We start from the raw sequence: 25,554 nt of genomic DNA, 5'->3' as shown, positions 1-25,554 counted from the left end.
AGGCTGAGCTGATGCCTTTGACTAGAAGATTATTCCTCGCCGGGCCCCATCTTAAATTTCGTCGAGTCACGCTTGGAGTCACAACCCATCTACCCTTTTCTTCATGCCTGATGAAAAGAAAAGAAATCCCAACTGAAGATATATCCCAGTCCAAGCGACCTCGAGGAACGATGGCCACGCAGCACGACTTCAACGATCTTCTGACAGCACAACAACGGAAGTCCAACGACATAATGGCTACAGCCAAAATCACCCTCACGCCACGGGAAAGCCAACTTCGGGATCTCTTGCTAGACGTGGCGCGCTTCATCGACGAGTCGAAAGAGATCAAGGAAAAGATTGAGCTTCGTTGGGCTGGTGGTTGGGTTCGAGACAAGCTCTTGGACATTCCCAGTCATGATATTGACACGGCAATTAATTCAATGACGGGGTTTACTTTCAGCTCCAAGATGCAGGACTATCTCAAGAATGAAGATAACATGAAGAAACACTCCCTGAAAGACATCGACTTGGGCGGCCTTCACAAGATTCTAGCAAACCCTGAAAAGTCAAAACATTTGGAGACAGCCACGACGAGGATTTTGGGCTTCGATGTGGATTTTGTCAATCTCAGAAAAGAAACATATTCCGCCGACAGCCGGAATCCTCAAATGGAATTCGGAACTGCCGAGGAAGATGCATTGAGGCGAGACGCTACCATCAATGCGCTTTTCTACAATCTTCACACTGATCAAGTCGAAGACTTTTCAACTGGCTTAGAAGATCTCTCTGCTCATCGAATTCGAACCCCCCTGGACCCCAAGACAACATTCATGGATGATCCTTTGCGGGTTTTAAGGCTAGTTAGGTTTGCTAGTCGTTTGACCTTCAGTATCGATCCAGAATCCGAGGCATACATGAGTGACCCGGCTGTCAAAGATGCTCTCAAGCTCAAGATCAGCAGAGAAAGGGTTGGTGTTGAGGTAGAGAAGATGTTACAGGGTAAATTCTTCTGGTCTCCCCTATAAAACATCGTCTAACCATAGAGTAGGAAAGAACCCACGGAGTGCTCTGCAGCTCATCGACAAGTTAGATCTTTATTCAACAATATTCATAGACCCAACGATTCATCTAAGTCCGGCGCCAAGCACCGAAACCTGGAGCGTTGTGTATGACTGCCTTGCGGCACTTGAATCTAATGAGACACCAAAATCTATCTACCACTCCCTCGTTAGATCCCAGGATGCCAGATATTTAGGATGGATTCTTGCTGCTTTAGCCCCGTGGGCGACTGCCCCTGATCCCGTTCCGGTCAAAAAAGGCAAGCTACCTTTACCTCTTGGAAGCATGGTTGCACGAGAAGGTATTAAGGCCAACAACAAGATCTGCAATGTTGTTACTGGGTCTCTCAGGAATCACGAGCAAATTACCAGGTTGAAAGGTGACATCGGCCGCAATGAGTCTTACGTCAATGAGCGAGACACGGTTGGAATGATGATCCGAGGATGGGACGGACAAGGTGGACACTGGCGAGTACAAGCTCTGTTCGCAATTTTGGTTGAGGCCATGAAGAGAGATGACCCAAAAGGTATGTCATTTTCGAACCGTTCGTGCTCTGTTCTAATCATCTTATAGCATACGAACAGCTTTTCAGTGAGTGGCAAACCTTTGTTGATCATCTTGAAGCTATGGAGATCATGGATGTCGCTTCCGAGAAATGTATCATTGATGGGGGAAAGCTTTCTAAGGCACTTGGTGGCGTTAAACCTGGTATATGGATGAGACCAGCATTAGAAGTGGTAATTGCGTGGCAGCTTCGAAATCCTGGTGTTAGGGATCCTTCAGGAGCTATTGAGGAAGTTAAGAAAAGGAGTGAGGAGTTACAGATACCCAAGTCCTGAATGTATTCAGGTTGCGCTGCGAAAATGAAAACAATCAATTAATCATAGAGTGCTCTTTCTCGTATTTCTGAAAATGTAGACTGCGAAATTTCGCTAGTGACTGGGTGAGCCAAGTTTCATTTGGCTTAACAGAGCGTAGTCCGTGATCTAGTAAACCATCTTTCTTCCTAAATTAACCTCGTAGCCAGCCTTAGCGAAGCAGCAAGCAGGAAAGGGGCTTTGGCGGAACGGGCCGCTTCGCTTCAATTGAACAGCACTTCGTTTTATGGCCTTTTTCAAACGCAACAAACACCACACGGATGCGCGGCAGTCAAAATGTTCGCTGCTGCGCGAAAAGTAGCTCAAAGTACTTCTACGAATCTATTGAAAGAGGATAAGCTCTTCGCGCTGCCAAGAGAATGTGAGCTGCGTCTAGCCTTCGAGTCGAAATTTTCTGATCAGCAGCAGGTTTACCGGAGAAGTACTCATTTTCTCAGATCTTTGACGAGATCAATATCATTGATGATGCATCGAGTAAAGAAGTGAATCCCCTTGAGATTTTACTCCGCATGCAAGACTAAATGACGTGTAGGATATATTCGAACAGGTTCTTGTTCTGCATAGCTGCCTAAGCTTTGAAGAAAAGCTTCAAAGAAAGGATGGCGACGATAAAATCATTCTTGAGATTTCGTCTTGGATAGCCAAATATATGCTACCAGACGGACGGGTTATCCTCAACGATGAGTCGCCAGATGGTTAGTGACTTCGATCACATCTTCATCTCGTGCTAAGCTTGCCCCAACCAGATTCTTCCTCGGCCCAGCAACAAAGAGCTGTCTATCTCGCCCGCTTCAAAGGTGCTATCGGGCTCTCCTCACTGAATACATTGTTTGAGTTACGTTCTACAAAGGGTCCAAGGCAACCAGACTCGAAAATCCTGCTTGCCATACTCGCCTTCACCTCTTCACGTGATTCTTGGACATCACCCATCGCCAAAACATTAGCACAAGGCCTTCTATCACCCTATACACAACAAATCCACTCCAAGGAATTTATCATCGGCCATGTCATCCAATTATTCATACGACCGCTCTTCTCAAAATCAAAACCCGAAGCTATCACTTCCACAGGCAGAAAAGCGATGCCAACTTCTGCACCACCCAGAAGGCATGATGTTGCAGAACTTGAGCGTGCTTCTAAGCCTTGGAAATATGAAGCCCCGTACTCTGTCACTGTGTTTTCATGGGCTGTTGAGAATGCTTCTGTGAGTGTCTGTCCACTATCTTTGTTCTAAATGAAATATGACGTGCTAACAACTTCTCTCGCACAGCAAGAAATCATAACAGCTCATTGGAACATGTTTATGCCTCCTCTACTAACTCTTCTAGACACATCTACAACGCCGATCCTCGTCCGAGGCCTTGAAACTCTATCTGCATTCCTCACCAAATTCTCTTCGAAGCTACTAAACCAAACAGGCTTAGGTGAAGTCTTTGAAGACGCAGTTATGCCTACATTACTTTACCTGCCTTCTATTACGCCCATAGAAGAGTCGGTACAGATCCTGCCAACTGCTTTCGGAGCTCTTTTCACCTTGGTTGATGTTCAATGCCCAATTCCAACACTCTCAATCTCTCAATCTACGGCCTTGAGCGTCACGACTTCTAACTCAAAAACTTCCTCGACGAAACCAAAGACCCCAGATCAAAGACTCGCATTCCTTGATCGGTTGTTAAGGAAAGGGATCTTGACGGCACATCTTCACGCCTCTGAACATCCGCAAATAACGGCCATTTTACTTTCCTCGCTGTCTACCCTCGTCTCCAAAATGGGTATCAGTTCTGTGAAACATCTCAAGGACATCTTGCAGATTCTGACAGCGACCTTGACCGACCCATTTGCTACTACGAGGCCAGAGGGGTTGAGAGAAGGGTTTAAATGTTTAAAAAGCGTGATCTTGAATACTTGGCCTAGGATGGGTCTCAAAGCTGGAGGGAACGGGATGGAGGTTGTTAGGATGCTTGTTGTTTGTTGGGGGATCGTTAGGGAAGGATCGGAGGAAGATGGAAACGTTGAACGCAGAACCGTTGAGTTACGAGAAGTCGAGGGAGATATCAAATCGACGGGGAGGGTGCTCGTGAAAGCAATCGAGGCTGTGGATACAGGAGTCAATCTCACTGTGGAGTTGAAACCACTGTTAGTTGTTGACTCGACCCTGGCAGATGTCTTTGGTATAAATCAAGGCGCATAATTTGGACGCTAGAGCAAATTGCTCTTTATGTTAATCGAGCAGTCAATTTCGCCCGAAGCTCAAACCACTTATCCGGCATTCGACCGTACCGGTATTTTCGAGCATGAAGATCCTCACTCCTATGAGCAGAGAAGTGATGTTCAAAGAGGCTATCACATAGATATGCATAGTCTCAAACAGTGATGCTTTGCTCCAAGTCCTCGAGTCTTCGCACTGCTGCAAAGTCCTTAAGAACGTAGTGTCTGGTAGATTCATTGGCTCACTTGCAAAGCTATAATTACCTCTGAAAAGCAAAATGCTCCGTCAGCAGCTTGAAGATGCTCTCAGGTATCACAATATGGTCACACTGAACCACGATCCTAGTAGCCAAAGCAACTTCCTGAATGATCCAAAGTCGAGTCCAGTACGATCTCTTGCAGAAAGAAAAAAGATTTCGGAAGTTGTTCCCATCTTAGCTTTGCTTCTTTGGTACACCGCAGTGTACTGAAACAACGTGAGCTTTCTCGACCACAGCTTTGACTCTGAAATATTGAGCTCACTGCGCGTCTTCTCATACCATGCCGCAAGCCCAATTCCAAAGTCTGCAACTTCTTGCACGTTGCTTATCTCGGCACCAGAGTACGTGGGGACAGTCTTTTGAAGGCGCCCAAGCCAAGCAACAACACAAACAGCTTGCTTGTATACTCTTGCCATCTGAATTGTACATACAGGGTAAGCTTGACGAGAATAAAAGACTAAACACAATAATGCATACCTGATTGTTTCTCTCTTCCACGGAACTCTGATTGATACACAAGGCGTCAATCCACAATACTCTGACCACGCTCTTCAGCCTCAGATGCTGAAGCGCCCATCACGGATTCTAGCTCACGTTAAACCTCCTGCCCTGTAAGGTTATGAAAAATGACATATTGCTTGCATCACCCCGTTGGTATGAAAGAGCTTCATATTAAAAATCTAGTTTGTCGAGATCAGTGACTTGGAGAGTGCACACGATTGCAGCGGATTCAGCGCCTAGATGAGGTTCCAAGCAAAGGACGCGGATTTGGGCTTGGGAAGAGTCGAGCGGTTGATGAATTTGCGAGTCTATAGTGTCTGTCATCTTCAGAATAAATAGAGGCACCAAGAGTATGCTCTCCGCTGTGGAACAGGAGTAGTTTTTTGCAACTTAGAAAGATATTCAAACGGCAATTGAAGGTCACTGGTCGCACTCGCTTGTGATGACTGTAGTCGTGTCACTCGTGAAAAGACATATAATTATGCTATGACTACTAATAAGCATAACAATCCTACTTTTCCCAAGCACGGACTCTAGCTATGAGACTAGTCCAAAGTTGTGTTTTATGTGCCCACGAGGACGGGATGTTGAAGTCTCGGACTTCGCACGTCTCACACCTTTTCCCCCTATTCCATACTGAGCACAAGAGCAGCATATTTTTCATTTGAGGCGTACAACTTCTACATCGACGGGCATGGTTAGCTTGCATTGTATCTGAGCTTTCCAATATCGTGAGATTTCTCGTTCCATTAAGCTGCGGAAAGCAACTTATGATTTCAAAGAATCTATAATTTCAAGGCTGTCGCGAAGTCACAGCACAATCACACTTGATAAGTATTTAGAAGAGAATATTGCACGGTGAGCAGGTAACCCGTGTCCCAATAATTGTATTTTCTTGTCCTAAAGCTGCGCTATTGCAAAGACGTAATAAGCTAACGAGTGGATAGGCCAACAGGGCAAGGAATCCAACATCTTCCAACAAACAACCACAACCACTCGGAGTACAAATTCAAAACGCATAATCACAGTCAATACCATCTAAATATGATAAGAATGGCCAATTTTGGTATAAACATGGTGCCACAGGCGGAGATATCGATGCTAGAATCTAGCCCTGCTCCGTACAGTCACAGCCTTGAGTAGTGCAAACGCCGATAGCGGTAGTACAGCCGTACTAAAACACCATATAACACCTAAGTTAGCTGTCTGTCACTACTAAATGTTGTTAGGAGGTCATAGATCACTCACACCACCGTTACAGACAAGATTGGAGACGCAAGAAATACAGCCGCCCGTGTAAGAACCAGGACCGAGACAGTTGTTGTTAGGACACTGGTAGGGAAAGGTTAAAGGACAGTTTCTGGATTCGAGGGATGCCGCTCTTGTAGCAGCAAAGGGCGTTGCAATTCAATTACCCCCGAAGCTATCATAGCAGACAAGAGTGCCGTGATACGCATGGCTTTCGGTGGAAAATCGTGAAACGGGGAAAAGATAAAGTTGTTGGTATTGGGTTGGTGTATACCAAAGAGATAGAAAGATAAATTAAAGATAGGTGAACATAGCAGCACGCTGTATTTATAGTCGATTATGCTCAGGGAGGGAATGAAGCTCTTGCCGCCAATCCGCTCCTTCCCAAAATGCTTTAACCTTACGTGAAAATAAGATTCAATATTAGATTTACTATGAATGAAACATGTAGGTAAGATAATTCCATAACGGCACAAGCATTTGGAACCATTGTTTCTGTTGTAGGAGGCACGAGTGTCAGGAACCACTTCTCGGCAGAGCAGAAACCCCTGACTAAATAGCCCCCAAAAAGCCTCCCCTCACTTCAACAACAAGATACACTTGTCAAAACTCTTCAACTCATAAAAAAGGCACACTAACAAAACCGAGTCACAGCTACTGTATGAAATGAGTCTTCTATTTTCACGACTTTTGGTCGTGCTTGCTTGGATCGAGAGTTGAATTGAGGGGATATCGGCGCACCATCGCTCGCTAATGAGCCCAGGTGTTTTTTTTTGTCCACCGCGAGCCCCCATTTCTGTTTGTTGGCGGCACGAGTGATGCAGGAACCACCTCTGCTCCTTCTTGTGAGCGAAAGCGAGCAGAGTAGAAGAACCGGATAACATTGGGAATCACGAGTTCTACTTCCTTTTTAAGACGCTGAGAGTGGCACAAAGATGAGCTACTTGGCTGTGGCCTTGTGGCGAAAGACATGCTGTCATATTACGGACTACCGCCAAGTATACCAATCACAGGTTTAATAAGCGGAGGAACCTCATGCGTGAGAAGAGTTTAAGACTGTGTGTTATGTGCCAGCGAACGACGTATTGGAGTCTCGAGCTTCGATTCTTTACTCCTCAGCAGTGAAGTGCTCAATGAAAGACGTTGAATCGTCAAACCTCTTCTACTCAGTCCTCCCTAAAAAGTCTCGTAGCATCTCACCTATATTTGATCAAGTCCTTGTGGACCTAATCGCCACACCGACAGAAAGGAGAGAACGCTCGAGACCTCGCAGTCGTCAGAAGCAACACATTGCTCTTGAAAGTGGCAGTCTTGCTTTTTTCTACCCGACTCGCAACAAAATTAGACATAAGGAGTTGAGATAAAAATGAAAGCGGCGGAACCACCACGCACCAATTCTCACAACTTCCCACTTCTCACAACTTCCCACTTCTCACAACTTCCCACTTCTCACAACTTCCCACTTCTCACAACTTCCCACTTCTCACAACTTCCCACTTCTCATCATCCCCACTAAATCCCCCTCTCCTTTAACAGGCAACAACAACATCCCATCCCCCGGCATCCTCCCCCCTCTAACATTAATCTGCAACGCCACATTCAACAATCTCGGCTCTCCCAGCCCACTATCCCTCTCTTTCCTCCAACTCACAAACTCAGCCTCCTTCGTCCCTACCTTGACATGTTTATTCCTCTCCCTTTGATCCCTAACCGTCGTATACGCCAGCTCCTTCTCTCCTCTCTCCGCTGGCGGATAATCGTGTCCGGTATACAACTTGACTTCCTCTGGCAACGAAAAAAGTCTATTCATAGACCCCCACAAAGCATTCGCGTCACCACCGGGGAAATCGCACCTCGCGCTCCCAATGTCGGGATTGAAGATCGAGTCTCCCGTGAATATGTTCTCGCCGATCTTGTATCCGACGTGGTCTGGGGTGTGGCCTGGTAGATACAAGACTTCTGCAGTCAAGTCTCCGATTTGGAATTTCTCGTTGTCGTCCCAGAGGTGGTCGAATACGTTTTCAAGTTCTTGGGGTGGGACGGAGAATTTGGCACCGAAGGTTGATTGAACAGTGGAGATGCGTTTGCCGATGCAGATCTTGGGAGAAGAGGTCTGGGACGGAGAGAGGCGTTGCTTTAGGTAGTAGGATGCAGTTAGATGGTCTGCATGAGCGTGAGTTTCGAGTACGTGGGAGATGGTATATTTGTGCTCCTCGACGAGGGATAGGAGAGAATCGGCGGTTGTAGTGGAGATAGTGTTGCTGCTAGGATTGAAATCGAGGACAGAGTCGATGATAGCAGCATGGGAAGTGGTAGGACAGGCAATTATGTATTGCCAAGTGCACGTCGTAGGCTCGAATATGGTGTGGATGTTGGGCTGAATTGAGGTGGTCATCTTGAATTTGAATGGTACCGCGGGCAGCTTGATTGGCAAATATAATATGAGGGCCTGGAAATTACGCTTGATAATACTGAATTGCATAAGATAAGAATAGTAGAATTGGAGAGAAAACAGCTTGTTTTATCTCTAGCTCGCCAGATGGAACGCCACCCGATCGTCTTTATAAGACACCTGCAGTCTACCATGGCAAAGCCACAATCAGAAACCTATCGGGCACCTACCCCAGATTTCGGGGACCTAAGGAAAAGCATATTACTGGAAGTATGTCGATGTTGTACTCTGCAGTTCAAAGATGTCTCATAGGCACGTGGTACGCGTGGCTCGGGTATAGGGTAATCGCCGACTCGGAAAGCTTGTCTTTCAAGGTCGGCGTCGATTGCTTAGAGCCACTTCCCGAAGCATATACCAATTATCTACAGCAAGACGGTTTTCAATATCATGGTGCGACAAGAATGTGGAGACTCCGAAGCACTGCTTGCTGGTGAGGAATGAGGAGCCGAGTCTTGTAAGCTGGGGGCTCAATTGGGGCGTTCCCGAAAGAGCAAAATGCAAGAAGAGCCAAAAAAAATCCGGATAAGAAAGGTAACAGACACTGAGCGGCATATATTCATAAGACATAACATATAATTTAACATCTTCGGTCCTTTTAACTCCAACCCGCAAAAAGCACTTGGGTATCATGGAAAAGAACTCTTGTGAAAATGAAAGACGAGTCCCATCCCAAACAACCGCGAGCGCTTGAATAGTCAGAAGTTGAACGCCAAAGCACCTTTACCCAATGCCGCTAAAAATATACCTAATCGTAGCAAGCATTCAAGCGGCTTTTCCCATATTCGCACTCCAAGCTTCGTCAGCACCTTCATCTTTTCCGGCGGCGCCGACGATGAATTCCAAGACTTTGCTGACTCGGTCGTTAAGGATTCCGGCCCGTCCCATCGTTTCAGTTGGCTGAAGACCTCTTGCTTGTAAGCCAGCAACTTTTGCTCTCCAGGCTTTTTCTTCTCTTTGTTTTAAAGCTCGATCAACACGCATTGGCACTGCCAATGTGACTCTCACTAAATGAATCGTAAGTCTTGCTCTTCCAACCACATCCAAGTAGCCAAGACCCATCAATCGCTTTTGAACCCTGTGTATTCTACCCAACTCAATATATATCAAAAGCGCATATGTTCTCGTCGTCAAAACTAGTTCGCGTATACGTATAAAACTCCTCTCGACGTTGATGACAACTTCTTCACTGACGAGATTCGGATATTGCGCATGGAGCGATTCCAGCCATCTGCGAACGATAACGAAATCTCCAGTCATAAATTCATGAAGTATAGCCTCGACAGCACTGCGGAATGTGTGTTCGCCGCCGAGGAAGGTTGTTTTATCTGGTAATTGGGAGGATGTAGGCTTCGAAGCTCGATCGTATGTCCGTCTTGCGCTCGGTGATTTCAGGATATCGAATGCAAATCCGAGTCGCTGAAAGGCGCTATATCGCGATGAGTATTGTGATGATTTTATCTGCGAGCCGGGGAAGCTGACCTAGTGGACAACGGATGAAAAGGAGGTTTGTCAGGATGACATATTTTGGACCGCTCGAGGTAACATCGTCGCAATTCCGCTGCAGAAGCAGATCGTTGCGCTCCTAGGATTTTGTACAACTATTCCAGCATCAGTTAGCGGTCGCAATGTGAGGCACTCGTTGATTTCTTACATCTTCTTCATCGAGAACGTCTGTGGTGTTGTCAGTTGGGGGCGATCACATGTCAGGGGCCGATGGACTGACTTTGGATTATAACATCTTTCTGGTCGAAGACGGTGTCATCAGACATGGCGATACATGAAATGCATTAGAACTGAATGGAAGGGCGGGATGATTGACATGAAGAAGATATAATATGATTAGGAGAAGAGAAGAGAGGAAAAGAAGGGGTGGTGATCCTCGGCGGGAAGGCAAAAATGTGTGTGATTGATGCATTGATTTTCACATGAAGGATTGAAGGCTGCTTCCGCTTCAGCGTGGGGCAATTTGGGGTCAAGTCTGGAATCACACGTGAAGGTCAAGGTCGCGGTCGCGTAAAAGATTGATGCCTTCCATTCCAGGTTTTTATTTGATGCCTTATCCAACCGCCCGACTGACATCACTTTTGAACCTTTGAGGCTCGAGCTTTCTCCATACTCACACCTCCACCATGATCTAAGAAAGTTTACTACGCACCGATACGAGAATCGAATCCCGCAAAACAAAGTTTTGCTTCACGACGTGCTAGCATATGAGCCTTACGCAAAGCGTATTGCCGTGTTCCGAATATGAACTCACGATAGTCTGGACTCTTCTGCCATCATGGCAGACCTAGAAGATGCGGCCCCGCGACGAGGACGGTCCCCAGGCCCGGCGGAAACTACGAGCAACCATGTACACTTTGAGACTGCCAGCGTGTCCACGGAAACGGCGTCCAGGTCGACATCTGCAATGACGTCCCCTTTAAGTTTGGACTTTCGAGATGTTGAGCCGGCAGAGCTTCCAAAGTTTCCGCCTCTCCACCACAGCCCCGTGCAGAGCACAAACGAGAAGAGGCCGAATTCTGGTACCGATTTTGGGGATGACGAAGAATGTACAGCCAAGCCATTTCAGCGAACAACGAGTCCGAATTCAGACATGAAGCGGAACAAGGGCGCCGAATATGAGAAAGTCGGAGATCGGGGCGTCTGCCAGATGCACAAATACTCCTTATACGAGACGGCGACACGATACTATGTTGTTGGAGCAGATGTCATGGACAGACGGTTTCGAATCTTGAAGATTGACAGAACGGCAGATGCCGGAAGTCTGAGCATAGCTGAGGACGAAATTGTGTATACCAAGAAAGAAATGAGTCAATTGCTCAATGCGATCGATGATGGGAATAAGAGTACAGGAGGGATGAAGTTGCGATGCAGTACCTGGGGCTTGCTTGGGTTCATTCGTTTTACCGGATGCTATTACATGCTTCTTATCACCAAGAGAAGTCAAGTGGCTATGATAGGAGGTCATTTCACCTATTCTGTTGATCACACTGAGCTCGTTCCCTTGACTACAGGCGCCGCTTCTAGATTCAAGCCAGATGCCAAGAATTCAGAAGAAGCCCGGTTTTTGAGCATTCTCAGCAACCTGGATCTGACTAGGTCGTTCTATTTCAGCTATTCCTATGATATTACACGAACATTGCAACACAATATAATAAGAGAGCGAGCTGCGGTAGCAAAAGGCACACCATACCCCCATGCTCATGATTACAATTCTATGTTTGTGTGGAACAGCTATCTCTTGCAACCTGCCATTGCTGCATTGAAGAATACCTACGATTGGTGCCTTCCTGTGATACATGGATACATTGACCAGTCTGGTATGTCAAATGAGGCACCACTTAGCACTTAATCTTCTAACTAGGAGTAGCACTCTCGATATATGGTCGTTCTGTGTATATCACGATCATTGCACGGCGATCTAGATACTTTGCCGGTGCTCGCTTCTTGAAGCGTGGTGCAAATGATCTGGTGAGTAGACCTGTCTTTGACTTGTCTCAGTGCTGACGTTCCTAGGGATACGTCGCCAACGATGTTGAAACGGAACAGATTGTCTCAGAAGTACTGACAACTTCCTTTCATGCTCCTGGACCAAAGCTTTTTGCGAATCCAAACTTCACCTCGTATGTGCAGCATCGAGGCAGCATCCCGTTATACTGGACTCAAGACAATACTGGAGTCACTCCCAAGCCGCCGATTGAGTTGAATCTAGTCGATCCTTTCTATGGTGCGGCTGCATTACATTTTGATAACCTCTTTGAACGATATGGCACTCCAGTTTATGTTCTGAATCTGGTGAAAGCCAAGGAGCGAACACCAAGAGAGTCAAAGCTCTTGCATGAATACACGAATGCTATAAATTATCTCAATCAGTTCCTTCCAGCTGATAAGAAGATCATACACAAAGCTTGGGATATGAGCCGGGCTTCGAAGAGCCGAGATCAAGATGTGATTGGGACGTTGGAGAACATTGCCGAAGAAGTGGTGACCACTACGAGCTTCTTCCATAACGGTGATGGCAGAACCTCGATGCCGAGAGTTCAAAATGGGGTTGCCAGAACGAATTGCATCGATTGTCTCGACCGAACCAATGCTGCACAATTCGTCATCGGCAAGAGAGCTCTCGGCCATCAATTACATGCTCTAGGTATTATTGCTGATACTTCAATCGATTATGACACAGACGCTGTCAATCTGTTCACTCATATGTATCACGACCATGGAGACACTATCGCAGTACAATATGGTGGCTCGCAATTGGTTAATACGATGGAGACTTATCGCAAGATTAATCAGTGGACAAGTCACTCTCGAGACATGGTGGAGAGCTTCAAACGCTATTACAACAACTCATTCCTTGATGGTCAGCGTCAGGAAGCATACAATCTCTTTTTGGGCAACTATATCTTTGCCCAAGGTCAACCTATGCTCTGGGACCTTGCTACCGATTACTATCTCCATCACGCTGATCCTAGATCTTGGTCAGGTAAAGGTCGACGGAGCTACATCAAATGGTACACACCAGAATTCCTCGAGAAGCGTGTACTAGGAAAACATGTCGACCCATGTGGCCCTACAGCGGGTAAGCCGCTGGGTTATTTCGATGACTACTGGCTTGAGTATTATAAACCCCTTGCCCTGTCTTCAACCATGAAGATCTTCTCATACATGGGGAAGATGAATTCGACGCTTCGTTACATCCCATTCCGCTCCACCCAAGAAGGTCGCTACGACCTCTCGCCATTCAAGGTCCGCACAGAACTCGACCAGGAAGTTCCTGATCGGAAGAAACCCAAGAAAGAAGTGACAATTGTTGACCCCTCGGAAGAAGGCGCAGACGATGATGGCCTCTCCATCAAATCTGGCGTGACAGTCAACACAAAGCGAATTAGCATCCAACGTTGGCTCCAACCCATCCACGAGAAGAACGATACTCATCATGGAATCATGAAAGAGTCACAGCAACCAGAACCAGAACCTCCAAAGCAGAAATTGACTCCATTGGACAAGAGTAAAGCGGCACAGTGGACATTCACACAAGTCGTACACGAATCTCTCAATCCTTCGGTCTCTGCCCAAGAAACAGACGACTACGCTCGTTACATCTCACATCCTCAAACCCTTCCTCTGGTCGTCTCAACCGAAGTTCCAGCCGAGATCGATGCCGAGTATCTCGACTACGTGAACGGCTCATGGCGTGACATCGGGATCGTGAGTGAGGAGGCATTAAATGGTGGAAAGGGAATGGGACCTGGAATGGAGGAATTGGATGAATACAGGGAGTTTTTGAGAGTAGCGGAGAATCCGTTGACAGTCGTCGAAGAGGATTTCACGAAGAAGAGGTTCAAGACTTATAGGAAATGGCTGTTGGGCAAGAGTCTTTTCAAACAGCAGCCTATTGATTGATGAGATGAGAGAAATTTGGAGTCGCATGTTTGAGCATAGCGTAGGTGTGTATGGAGTTTTTGTACATGTACATGAAGACTTTAATGATTACCCTATAACTGTTACTCCATCTTGCATCTCTGATCTTGTGGCACCTGAACCTAATACAAACTCCAGCTTCACAACACCATCAAAACACCATCAAAACACCAAAGAAAGTCCCTAAAAGCAGAGGAGCAAATACCAACTTCTCAGCGCCAGACTTCACAGTCACAGTAGCAGTTGCGCCCGTCGAAGCAGATGTCGCCTGCACACTACCGGTACTCACACCTGAACCGGTCCTACTAGCCGAACTTTCAACACCGTTCGTACTCGTTAACGAACTCTCAGCCCTCATCGAACTTGTCGTCGCCCCAGCCGTAGTCGACAACCCAACCGGCAGCGCAGGAGGTATCGTCGTTCCCCCGGACCCGATCTACAGTAATCCCACTCATCAGCCTCATCCTACACCTTCTAAAAGAACAGGACAACAAACCAAGGTCGCACTCCCAACACTGGCCGGCAACGCAACACCAGCCGGCACACAATGTCCGTAATTCTCGCTCGCGGCAGCGTCAGTACCGACCTCGCCTGGTAGGCAGCATATCGGGTCTTTGTTCGTGGTGAAGAGGACCCAGGTATCCACCGCGCAACGCGAGGAGAGGTGGGTTACGTTGTAGCCGCATCCTTCGCCTGTTGAAGTCTTTTTAGTATTGTGTTTTGTTTGGGAAGAGATGGAAGGGGGAAAAGGGAAAGGAAGAGGTACGCGTAGGGCAGCAGATATTAGAGTATTCCGTCTCGGAGGTGTCGCACCAGGAGTCGAGGGGGCAGCAGGAGCGGGCGCCGCAGGTGCCGGTGCCGGAGGGGCATTCATCTTCTACGAGGGCCCAGCCTTGGACTGCGGAGTCGTCGCGTTTGGAGAGGGGTGCGTTTGGGGAGGTGACGAGGTAAGATGCTGTTGTTTGGTGGGCGAAGAGGGTGGTGAGGACGAGGATGAGGGGTAGGGAGAGGTGCATTTTGGATGAGGATTTTGAGATGGGTGGGAGAAAGAGAGGAAGAGGGATGGATGGTTATCAGATCTTAAGTGTGAAAGAGAGATACATATACCACCACTCCCTCCTCGATCAACTCCCAGCATGGGAAAGTGCAATGGAAGATCCCGTTCAGCTTCAGCCCTGGGAGGAAGTGATATCTCCGTAGATGTGCATAGGTCGAATCCGACAGCTTGGATTCAGCCTTTGCCAAGATGCCAAGATATACTTTTTCCATGATTGGGTCTAGCTTTGTCTGTGTTGTTATTGATTCAAGACTCCTTTGAAAGGGAAGGAAGATGATTGCTTGAGGATTGAGGTCTGGACTTTCAGAGAGATGGAATGTTAAGACCTTGTCGTGGAGGTTGTAGATAGTGTTTAGTTCGTTGAACTTGCTAAGTGATATGTGTGCGGAATGTCACATATACACTTCGGGAGAAAAACTTCATGGGATTGATCTTGGTAAGCATATAGCTTGCTTCTCAACGAGTGCGATAGCAAAGATCCAGCACAACGAAATAATCTCGATTCAATCAATCTTATCAATCAATCCGTTCTTGAAGGAGCAAGATCTTTCATGACGATCCGGGAAACTCCCACTCAGCCCTCAAGCCACAAACTCGAACCCGACGAATAGACAGCGGAGAGCCAAGCAAATCATATTTAAGCTCGTCCAATGATAGCAAAATCCGGTAATCTAGACTTGTACAATAGGAAATATCATCTGAATTTCTCTGCGCAGGAGTTTGATTACTAAACCCGAGTCCATCAACAGAGGTCCCGTTGACCTGAATCTGCGCGTATTACGCTGTTCGCGCAGATAGCGCAGACAGCGCAGACAGCGCAAATTTCGCAAATATCGGAAAACTTCCAAATCAGCCGTACAGGTGTTCGAATAATTTCTGAATACTACTTCTTTAATTGTCAAAAAACCACTGCCTATGGAGGTGAAGCAGCTATTGAAAGGTTCTACCAACCTACCTAGGTAGCGTGAGTGGTACAGTCACGTGCTTCACATCGAGGACTACCTAGGTACTCAGGTGAGTATCGCAATCCAATTGTTGAAATACTGCAGAACACTTCGAGTTGGGATAGTAGCGAAACATCCTAGGATGAGAATCATGAAATATCAACGAGTTGTGTAGGATATAGGTCCAAGAAGATTGATGGAAATATTTGATAGCTAATATCAGAGTAATTGAAGTGAGGAAGCGAGGAGCGAAAAGGGCGACGAGATGTGGGACTTTGGGAGTCAGAGCACTTGCTCCGAGAGAGTAGGATGGGCTTATAAAGCAGGGAGGAGGATACTGAGCGCACTATAGCGAGAGAAATGAACGGGCCTTAACCGAGTTTAAAGGAGGCAACACATCACGAAGCAACCCCTTCGAATCACTTGATCCGACCGAACATTAATCTCACATCTAACAATAGCAAAAGCCATCATCACCCCAACCAATTTCTCGTGAAAAAGAATTCCATTGAATCTCAAAGTAACCCCAATCCAAGCACCCCCAGAACCACCAACCCCGCATAAACAACCCCACCTAGTCCCCTAACCTGTATACCACCCGAACTCTTCGTCGTCGTCGCACTCGCACTAGCCGCCTCTGCAACCACAATGCCTCCCACCACCGTCGCACTCGTGGTAGCCGCTTCCTGCTTCCCCTCAAAGAAAACCCCTCCCTCACTACTCCCCGTGATCGTCGCTTTGGCACTCGAACTCGAAGCCCCAGGCGTGTACGTCAACAGATCCTCCGTCTTGGCGACAACCTGAACTTCCTTGAAGAAGGCCTGAGCCGCGGCGCCGGTGAAGGAGAATGTCTGGCTGGTAGTGACGGGCGAATCGGCTTCTGCGAGGCCAGTTGCGCTGCAGGCCATAGAGGTAGTAGAGTCGAGGTTGCAGCCGAGGGTGAAGGATTGAGTGAAGGTGGCGGTTGGGGCGGTGAATTCGAAGGAGAGGGTCGAGGGGCCTTGGATTAAGGTGTAGGGCTGGGCGAAGGGACAGGAGGCCGAGTCTGCGTCGGAGGAACAGGCTATGTGGTATGTTGTTGCTGCCGTATCATGGCGTCCCTTTCATCATAGTATCAGCTTTTGTTTCTATGATAGTCTCCAGGAGAAATAGAGAGAGTTGACGTACAGAGTCAACAACATAAGCAACAATAGGGTAATCCACCGCAAAGATATCCACATATTCTACCCCGGAAGTATCGTCCCCATCTTTCTTATTATTCGTATCGTCGGCATTGGCATTAAAAGCAAAGGCAAAAATCAAAGTAAGGAGCGACAGTGGCAGACGTGAGAACAGCATCTCGACAGTCCGCGAGCTCAAGAGCTCAACATTCAAGTGACAAGATCAGAGCACGGCAAGAGCGGGAGCCAGCAGAGGAGAGCAGAGCAGAAACAGAAGAGGTGAAAAAGTGGGAAACGAAAGAGTTTCGTTTAGAGGAGAGACATGCTTTGATTTGGTTCACACGGTTCGCCGGGGCAGGATTAGAATTAGGATTAGATGTGCGGATCCGAGGGAAGTGAGCGACATTACATGATTTGGGGGGGTGAAGGGTGAGGGGGAAAAGGAAATTAGCGTTTTGGGGCGTTAGGCTGGGAAGCTTGTGGTCTTGGTGGCAGACGTTATCGAAAGCAATTTCGGATCGAGGAAGAAAAAATGCCACCGTCGTGCTCGCTTCAGGGATATTGGTGGGGATCGAGGACCCAGTTTGTATGCTTACCCGATGTTTGGATTTCTTGTGATTCGCGGGAGAGAGAAAAACAATATTACATGAGGGAAATTGGCAGATGGTAAGGCTGGACGCTGGGCACTTGATGTCATTTCCGATAGAGTTTGATCGCCTTCCTTCTTTAACTCTCCTCGATAACGTTGATAAATTCAAGTGGGAAGAAGCCGAGTGAAAAGATGGGATGAACTCGAGGAGGCGGATGTGGAGAAAAGAGGAGAGGAGCAGAAAAGGAGGACGTGACGCAAACAAGCATCGCGACAGGACAAGGTTCACCTCGACTACTGCACTGTACTCGTCCTGCAGCTGCAGCGGACATGCGCGCGCTTTTCCTTCTGTGCAGATTTTACGTTTCTTCCGGCCTGTCATCGTGCCGCTGTCACCACACCATCATGACAGAACACAAACGCGAACCCAACGGTGCGTTGAGTTGACCAACAAAATATGCAATGCAACTGCAGGGTCGTCCAGATTCAGGAACTCGGTCGGACATCCGAAGCGCACACGTGTGGGAGATAACGTTGGTGAGGAGAGGGAGTTTGAGAGAGACTGTCTCTGGCTGATGCTGTGTGCACTCGGATGATATTATTAGGTATCAGTCATGGTGATGATGATGGTGATTGTTGTCGGAAATGAGGTGCGAACGTGGCTTGATGAGGAAGGTTGAGTGAAGCCTGCACCAAATAGACTGCGCTTAGTCAGCCGCTGCACTGTTGAAATTTAGAGTATATCTTCATCCCAGAAGTTCTACCAAAAGAAAGGACAATCGGAGTTATTAAATGATAATAATAAGTTTAAAGTGTAAGTTCTTACTATTTTGTTCATGAACATTAAATAAAAGAATTGTACATAATAGCCTTCAAAGTCCTGATCTAAGAAAAGACATTAAACTCGAAATTTTTATAAAATACTTTTTAAAGTTTCAAAAATTACTTATTTACTAGATTCACATAAAGCTATGTAATATCTTCACAGAAGGAAGGACAATTCTAAATACTCATATAATAAGTCTTTGATTCTATTTTATCATGTAAATGTCTTAGAATTCCTTGGGACTTTCAGAATTTTAGTAGTAACTATTTTCGAAATCGTAGATTTTATAGTTTAAATATCCTAGATTCCTTAAGACTTTCAAAAGTTATAGATCTCATAGTTTAAATGTCCCCAGTGACTTGAGATCTCCAATTTTTCCATGAATCCGTTTCCAATTTAAATTTTTTTTATATTTTCAATGTCCAGCCAAGTCACACACATTCAAAGCACAGTCATATTTTCAAAGTCTCTGATGCATTCATCTCATCTCGGCTCTCTCGCCGAGGAATATCCTATTATCTACAGAACATGGGTATCATCGATCATCATCATCATCGTTATCGTCATCTAACGGCCCCCCAATCTACGGAACTGGAGCCGTGACCGCCCTCTCCACCGCCATCCGCAGCGGCATGCTCAACCGCTCTCGGATCCTCACCAGCAAGTCCGCCACCATGAACGGCTTGCTAACCACCTCATCCACCCCGCTCTCCAACGCAACCGAAATCTGCTCGTCCCGCGCGTTCGCCGTCGTGGCGATAATGTCGACGTGTCGGACGATCTTCTTCTGTGCTTGTAATGTTCGAATTTCTCTCGAACACGTGAGGCCGTCCATTACTGGCATCTCCCAGTCCATCAGGATGATGTCGATGTGCTTGGGCGTGAAAGTCGATGTCGATGTCGAGGATTGGGAAGGCTCAAACCAGAGATCGCTTTCTCGGAGAATGGAGAGTGCCTCGACACCGTGGTTGGCGATGTACACTACACAGCCTGCCTTCTGTAATTGTCTTGATACGACCTTTTGATTAACGTCGTTATCTTCGACAAGGAGAACGTGTATATTGTCGAGGTTGACTTTCGGAGATTCGAAGGTGGTGGAAGGAACAGGAAGAGTAGCCGAAGTTAAGGCGCGGACCGGCAATGCAACTCGTCCAGGAGAGGAAGCTGTAATTGCGAGTGGCTCTTCTGTACGACGAGATTTGACATAAAAAGCGAAGGTAGATCCGTGGCCGGGTTCAGAAGCCACACCAATCTCTCCTGTTTGCTTCTCTGTTAATCTCTGGGACAAGAACAGACCTAGTCCGGAGCCCCCATATTTGATGGTGGTTCTAGCATTGGCTTGTTCAAATCGACCAAAGAGCCTCTCGATTTCATCATCTGACATGCCAATACCGGTATCTGTAACGGACAGTGTGAAGTAGATTGGTTGACCAAGCCCCCACTCAGCACTTCGGGTGAGATCTTCCATATCGCGATGAGTCTGAGCCCAACATATCTTGTCCGAGAAGGCACTCCTAGGATCGGATGGGACTGCACCAAACTCCACAGTTATCTCTCTTCGAGTCTCCGACTTGGTGAACTTGATGGCGTTTGTCATCAAGTTGATGAAAATTTGCTGAACTCGAGACTCGTCGCAAAGAACCCAATTAACTTTATGCTCGAGCATAGACGAGTTAGGGATAATGGAGGCTTTGATATTGTTGGAGAGAAGTTGGGAGTCAAACATCTTCATCCATTTGCAGACCAAATTTGGTAGCTGAACAGGTCGAGGAGAAACTGAGAGCATTGTGTACTCGAGCTTGGACAGCGTAAGGACATCATCAACAATGCGTTTTTGATGCTTGGCGCACATCAGGATGGTATTGGCATTGTCGATGTTTCCTTGAAGCGCAGCTATTAGATCGTCCTTCGACATAGAAGCACGTTCTCCAGCTGGGAACGAGGTGATAATGGTCTCGGCTAATTGGAAAATCGCAGAGAGAGGGTTTCGAAGCTCGTGAGACACAAAGTCGATAAATTCCTCTTGTTGCCTCTTCGCTTCCTCAGCTTGGGCCGCTTTTCTCGCCTCTGAAGCTTGTGCCCACTTGAATGCGCTGATATCAGTAGTGAATGCCATTATGGACTTCAACTCGCCATTCTCTTCGACACGGAATGAATGGGCCAATATAGTGACTGGTTCAGGTTCACCGTATGGCGGCGTGAATATCTTTGTTGCACGTAAATCTGCTGTGACCTTCGTCTCGCCACTAAGTAACCGGCGCCATACGTCCCGTGCTCGAGGTTTGTCCTCCTCAATGAACACATCAATGAAGGATAACTTGTATTGAGTTTCACGATCGCGTGGATGGTCGGTCAGTCGATAGTACTCGTCGTTTGCCCAGAGAGTTCGACCATCAGGTGAGATATATTGCATCCCCACAGACGCATTCTCAGCCATATACCGACGGAGCCTGGTACTCTCTTCAATCTCCTTCAGAAGTCGTGCTTCTCTCGTGAGAGTCTCTTCGGCGCTAAGGATTGCAGCAGTAATCTGGTAAGTGATAGATGATACATCTCGCATGAATTGGAAGTGATCATCATCGATAGGTCTTCGCGGATTCGTACCAACCACAAGGAAACCAAATAGTCTCTTGGTATCTTGGATAGGAAGAATGCTTATAGACTTCGGCGCCTCTCCGAAGCCTTGCCATTCAATACCATCCAGTCTCTCATCAACTGGGACAGTGGCCATTCTCCATCGGGCTTGTCGTAAGAGAGGCACAATGCCCTCATCACTTTCAAGACTTAAGTATTCCTTCGAAAGTGGGTGGTGGGTCGGAACTCCAATACTTCCTCGAAGCCGTAGGACGATTGAGTCTGGAACCGTATCTTCGTCGGCTGTGTAGAGCATAGCCATGCTGAAATCCTTTGGGTTAGATTCTAGTGCCGGCATCACGAAACTGGCTAATCGGCGGGTACTGCGTCCGTCGGGTACTTGCATCGAGTTCAACATTGTTCGTCGTCGCTTATCGATCTTGTTCCTGGTAATCTCGAACACAGCGTTATGAAAGCCTAAACACAGACAGTTAGTAAACAAACTTCAAGTCAAAGCTCAAGAGTGGTTGAACATAGATGTCCAGGTCCAGGTGAGAGCAAATTCTCTTCGACTCACCCTCGATCATTCCATCGTCACCTCTGATCGGGACAAAGTTGCCAGAAAAATATGTCTCCTCAGTGAAGCTATTCCGTTCGACAAACATCTCCATCTCCACCACGTCTACAGCGGCTCGAGTTTGTTTTGCTCCCTCGAACACTGATTTCATTGCACTCCATAACTCCGGAAAGCCTTCTTGAAAGCTACTGCCCATCAATTTGGGGTGAGTCTTTCCTGCTAGTGGCATAAAAGCTTCATTGTAGATTGCAACGTGCTCGGGACCCCTTTCTCTGTTAGAATATGGTCAACGAATAAAGGCGAATGCAACCTACCAATAAACGCAGCCAGCCTGTGAGTCGGCCATTACCGTCATGGTGTGCAGTCGCAATGCAATTCCCCATGTTGACAAAGCTCCCAATCGAGTCGCAGCCCAATCTGTTTCCTTGAAGAAGCGTATATGTTCGGTATCAGGGAGGTCGCTGGCCCAGTCATCTCGATGGATGAGAGGTACGTTGCGGCTCGCGTTTGAAACCGAGACGGAAGCGGCACTAGGAAGGTCGGATCGGCTCGAGTTCAAATCTGCGACCGGAATGGCAGAAGGTGTAGATGTAGATGTAGATCGTAACCGGTGACTTGTACGTCTGTTGTTCTCATTGTCGGTGGCCTCTCGATCTCGATCTGCGAGTGGTGGTCGTCTGCTGCTGCTGCTGTTTTCTGCATCCTGGTCCATGATGACGTCGGTCGGGACGCCTCTTTTAAGGGATCTCAGCGCATGCCAGATCCAAAGCCATGGATGGGATAGTCAGCAAAACATAGTTTGCGCCACCAGAGAAGAGATGCAGGTCAACGGGGAAGACTGTGTGAGAAGTAAAGGGGGGCCTTGCAAGACGTGAAACTGGAGGGTGGTGGTTGTTGTCTGCCGCGCAGCTTAACTCTTCCAGGGAATAAACTTGTCATTAACGAAGCCAAGTTAAGGCACTATTTTTGGTGGCAGGCACGCTAGTGGTCGTTAGCGCTTTCAGGGTCTTCACAGGGTCGCGACTACCCTGGGAAACTCGGCCGAGGCTACCGATGACGACGGTGATGCGAGATGCGGCTGTGAGACCAAAATTTCTGAAGCACATCCACGACAGTATACTATAACAAAGACAGCAGCACATCTCTCTCACATTGCAGGTATGTATAGTACGATTTAAAATACGATGCTATACGTATGCTATTATTGGATGCAAAATTTACTGACGTATGTAGGCAATTGAAATCAAAGACGAAAGATAGATGTTGTGAAACCGAGAACTCTTGAAGCACGACTACGACAGCACGACAATAACAGCAGCACATCTGACACACCCTGGAGGTATGCATAGCAAGGTTAAAGTGGGATGCTATGCGTATACTCTATTATTGGATGTACAAGTCACTGACTTATGCCTAAGCAATTGAAATCGAAATGGCAGTTGTGGTTGTGAAACCAAGAACTTTTAAAGCACAACCACAACAATATATAGCCACAGCATCGTATTTCACACGGATTCCAACATAAGGTATGCACAGCAAGACCCAGGTGCAATGTTATACGTACGCTATTGTTGAGTAATCGTCTTACTGACATATGAGAAATCAGTTGCCACATAAAGACTAAATTGTAATTAGAAGTACGACCATGACAACATAATGATGACAACAGTACGTCTCCTGCAGATCTCCAGAAGTAAGAACTCCGCGCAATATTGAGGTACAATATTATACGTATCCTAATGTTGGATCTTGCTAACTTGTGAATAGTCAAACCAAGGACGAAATGGCAGATGCAGCTGTAAAAACAAGAATCCTTCAAGCACCACCACAGCGATATGACGAAGACGGTTTAAGTACGACCACATAACAAAGGAGGAATGGCAGCATCTCTTACAAACATCTACAGAGGACAACGATGGAAGGCACATGCTATTACAATTCAAGAGTGCCAGCGTTCATGGAATTCGGAGCAGGCAAATCAGGCCCAAGAAAAAGTTCAACCAGCAAAGCTAAACGAGCATGACACGAACAACATGAAAGACAACAAAATATCCCACAAGACCGTACATTGACTCAACCACGACGTCCGGTGCCCGGCGAACATTAGTGGTTCGGATGCTGAGCAACAGGTCACTGTCTCAACCAGGCAAGGAAATTACAATCAGCATACCAAGCATTACGCAAGCATAACGCAAATAATACAGAAAAAATATCTCTCATCGAACCCACTCCCAAAACATTTCTGGTACCCTGTGGAACAATGGGATTGTCCAGTCCTTGACATCTCAGTGGTATGTAATGGTTCGATGGCTGAGAGCTACCCGGACATATGCCAAACATATCACTGGAGCATCGCTGGTTTTTTGGACGAAACCATGGGATGTAGAGGTACAAGACACAGAAAGCAATGCAGTGAAAGGAGACAAGCGACAATGGAGAAGCGGGCCAACTGCAGAGAAATTTGCCAGATACTGAAAGAGGAAGCAACTACTTCGACTCCATGCAGATAACGATTAACGCAGCAAGGTCAACATGCAAACAGCAACTGTCACACTCTTTCCACATTTGGATTTGTCTGATCACAAGATTCCATGGTCTACTGGGCCTTAGCCTGTTCAAAGTCAGCACTATTTAATAGCCAAAAACACAGTAAGTCGCAGCACATGCAAGCAAATCTACTGTGTTTGCATTTGCAGCAACTAGTCGACGCGATTGCGACTCAGCAAGATGTTTCATGCAGAGCAAACAAACTTGACTTTCGACGCTTCTGCTTTTGTGGTCTTTGTGCAGATTTGGAGCGGTAAGACAGACAAGAACGAACAATATTCGTCCTCCAAACACCTTTCTGACTCTGAAGCACTATCGTCTCAACGCTGGTAGAGTTTCGTGGGTGGTGAGGTAAAGCCACATTATTGTGTATACAATGCAACGCAACGATGATGCGTCGAACTTGAACGCTTTCATCAGTAGCCAAGGATGTCTTGGGCGCCCTCTTGCGCCTGATCTGAGAGTTGTATTTGATAATAGCTTGCCCTCAGGATCTCGGAATGAGGAATTATCGCCATAACGCTCGCTCGCTGGTTGACTTTCGTGAATGGCGAAGGAGAGAAGAGGCTACACTATTATGTATACAAGGCAACGACGACACGTCGAACTTGAACGCTTCCGAAGTGACCATAGACGTTTAGGGCACTGCTTGTGCGTCCGCGCCTGGAAATAGCATAGCCCTTGGATCTTAAAAAGGAAAGCCATCCCCAGAACGCTCACGCGCTGGTTAACTGTCGTCGAAAAAAAACGAAGGAGAATGAAACGACATCATCATATGTGCCTGACTAGAACGACTTGTCGAAGTTCAGGGCTTGCAATAATCAAAAGTGTCTTGCTTGCACGTCTCGTCTCGTCTGAGAATTCTACCCGACGATAGCCCGCTCGCAGGATCTTGGAAAGAGGAGCTAACACTACGACTTTCGTCAATAGCGTGCGAGAGATGAAGCGAAATCATCAGACATGCAAGGCTAGAACGACTTGTCGAAGTTCAGCGACAATTGCAATAATCGGAGACGCTCCGGGGCCAGCTCATCCTCTGATCTGAAAGCTCTGTGTCGATCATAACCTGTCCCAGGTTCTTGGAACGAGGACCAAGTCCGCGGAAAGTGGACAACTTGAACCGATGTGCAGAGTTAACTTGTATATCCGGTCTAAGAACGCGTTGACTTTCGTGAATAACGGAGGAGAGCGGGAGCGACATCATATATGCAAGGCCAGAACGACATGTCGAAGTTCAGCGCTTTTTGCAATAATCAGAATCGTCT

General features: G+C 47.0%; 9 protein-coding genes across 9 annotated transcripts; 3 read left to right on the top strand and 6 right to left on the bottom strand.

Moving 5' to 3' along the window:
• Nucleotides 1–233: 233 nt before the first annotated feature.
• On the top strand, nt 234–1,880 carry LY89DRAFT_602116 (uncharacterized protein; the record flags this gene model as incomplete). Its single annotated transcript, XM_018210228.1, has 3 exons — nt 234–981; nt 1,028–1,567; nt 1,615–1,880. 3 exons carry the CDS (start codon nt 234–236, stop codon nt 1,878–1,880), a joined length of 1,554 nt encoding a protein of 517 aa, XP_018061386.1.
• Nucleotides 1,881–2,159: 279 nt separating this feature from the next.
• LY89DRAFT_632043 (uncharacterized protein) lies at nt 2,160–4,249 on the top strand. The gene is made up of 5 exons (XM_018211293.1): nt 2,160–2,280; nt 2,328–2,401; nt 2,452–2,614; nt 2,666–3,123; nt 3,190–4,249. Exons 1-5 carry the CDS (start codon nt 2,196–2,198, stop codon nt 4,108–4,110), a joined length of 1,701 nt encoding a protein of 566 aa, XP_018061385.1. The 5' UTR covers nt 2,160–2,195; the 3' UTR covers nt 4,111–4,249.
• A 482-nt stretch (nt 4,250–4,731) lies between these two features.
• Nucleotides 4,732–4,960, bottom strand: LY89DRAFT_558296 (uncharacterized protein; the record flags this gene model as incomplete). Its single annotated transcript, XM_018208413.1, has 2 exons — nt 4,732–4,803; nt 4,853–4,960. Coding segments are annotated over 2 exons (180 nt in total), but the record flags the coding sequence as incomplete, so codon positions are not given.
• A 2,659-nt stretch (nt 4,961–7,619) lies between these two features.
• Nucleotides 7,620–8,531, bottom strand: LY89DRAFT_602311 (Metallo-hydrolase/oxidoreductase; the record flags this gene model as incomplete). Its single annotated transcript, XM_018210238.1, has 1 exon — nt 7,620–8,531. The coding sequence occupies one exon, from the start codon at nt 8,529–8,531 to the stop codon at nt 7,620–7,622; it is 912 nt and encodes a 303-aa protein (XP_018061383.1).
• An 819-nt stretch (nt 8,532–9,350) lies between these two features.
• On the bottom strand, nt 9,351–10,357 carry LY89DRAFT_743354 (putative DnaJ like protein subfamily B member 11; the record flags this gene model as incomplete). The annotated part of the gene is made up of 4 exons (XM_018220944.1): nt 9,351–10,014; nt 10,068–10,186; nt 10,240–10,259; nt 10,312–10,357. 4 exons carry the CDS (start codon nt 10,355–10,357, stop codon nt 9,351–9,353), a joined length of 849 nt encoding a protein of 282 aa, XP_018061382.1.
• A 641-nt stretch (nt 10,358–10,998) lies between these two features.
• On the top strand, nt 10,999–13,997 carry LY89DRAFT_602159 (uncharacterized protein; the record flags this gene model as incomplete). The annotated part of the gene is made up of 3 exons (XM_018210232.1): nt 10,999–11,911; nt 11,962–12,062; nt 12,108–13,997. 3 exons carry the CDS (start codon nt 10,999–11,001, stop codon nt 13,995–13,997), a joined length of 2,904 nt encoding a protein of 967 aa, XP_018061381.1.
• Nucleotides 13,998–14,166: 169 nt separating this feature from the next.
• LY89DRAFT_743352 (uncharacterized protein) lies at nt 14,167–15,031 on the bottom strand (the record flags this gene model as incomplete). Its single annotated transcript, XM_018220943.1, has 3 exons — nt 14,167–14,451; nt 14,512–14,708; nt 14,782–15,031. The coding sequence occupies 3 exons, from the start codon at nt 15,029–15,031 to the stop codon at nt 14,167–14,169; spliced, it is 732 nt and encodes a 243-aa protein (XP_018061380.1).
• Nucleotides 15,032–16,531: 1,500 nt separating this feature from the next.
• LY89DRAFT_743351 (uncharacterized protein) lies at nt 16,532–17,354 on the bottom strand (the record flags this gene model as incomplete). The annotated part of the gene is made up of 2 exons (XM_018220942.1): nt 16,532–17,116; nt 17,184–17,354. 2 exons carry the CDS (start codon nt 17,352–17,354, stop codon nt 16,532–16,534), a joined length of 756 nt encoding a protein of 251 aa, XP_018061379.1.
• A 1,700-nt stretch (nt 17,355–19,054) lies between these two features.
• LY89DRAFT_692095 (uncharacterized protein) lies at nt 19,055–22,657 on the bottom strand. Its single transcript, XM_018216470.1, has 3 exons — nt 22,057–22,657; nt 21,743–22,008; nt 19,055–21,642 (listed from the first exon to the last, which is right to left on the bottom strand). Exons 1-3 carry the CDS (start codon nt 22,452–22,454, stop codon nt 19,175–19,177), a joined length of 3,132 nt encoding a protein of 1,043 aa, XP_018061378.1. The 5' UTR covers nt 22,455–22,657; the 3' UTR covers nt 19,055–19,174.
• Between the last annotated feature and the right edge of the window lie 2,897 nt (nt 22,658–25,554).

Source organism: Mollisia scopiformis (assembly GCF_001500285.1).
Source record: "Mollisia scopiformis unplaced genomic scaffold LY89scaffold_39, whole genome shotgun sequence".
NCBI lineage: Eukaryota > Fungi > Ascomycota > Leotiomycetes > Helotiales > Mollisiaceae > Mollisia > Mollisia scopiformis.
Note: the sequence above shows the minus strand (reverse complement) of the source record. Positions and strands in the feature narration are given on the sequence as shown.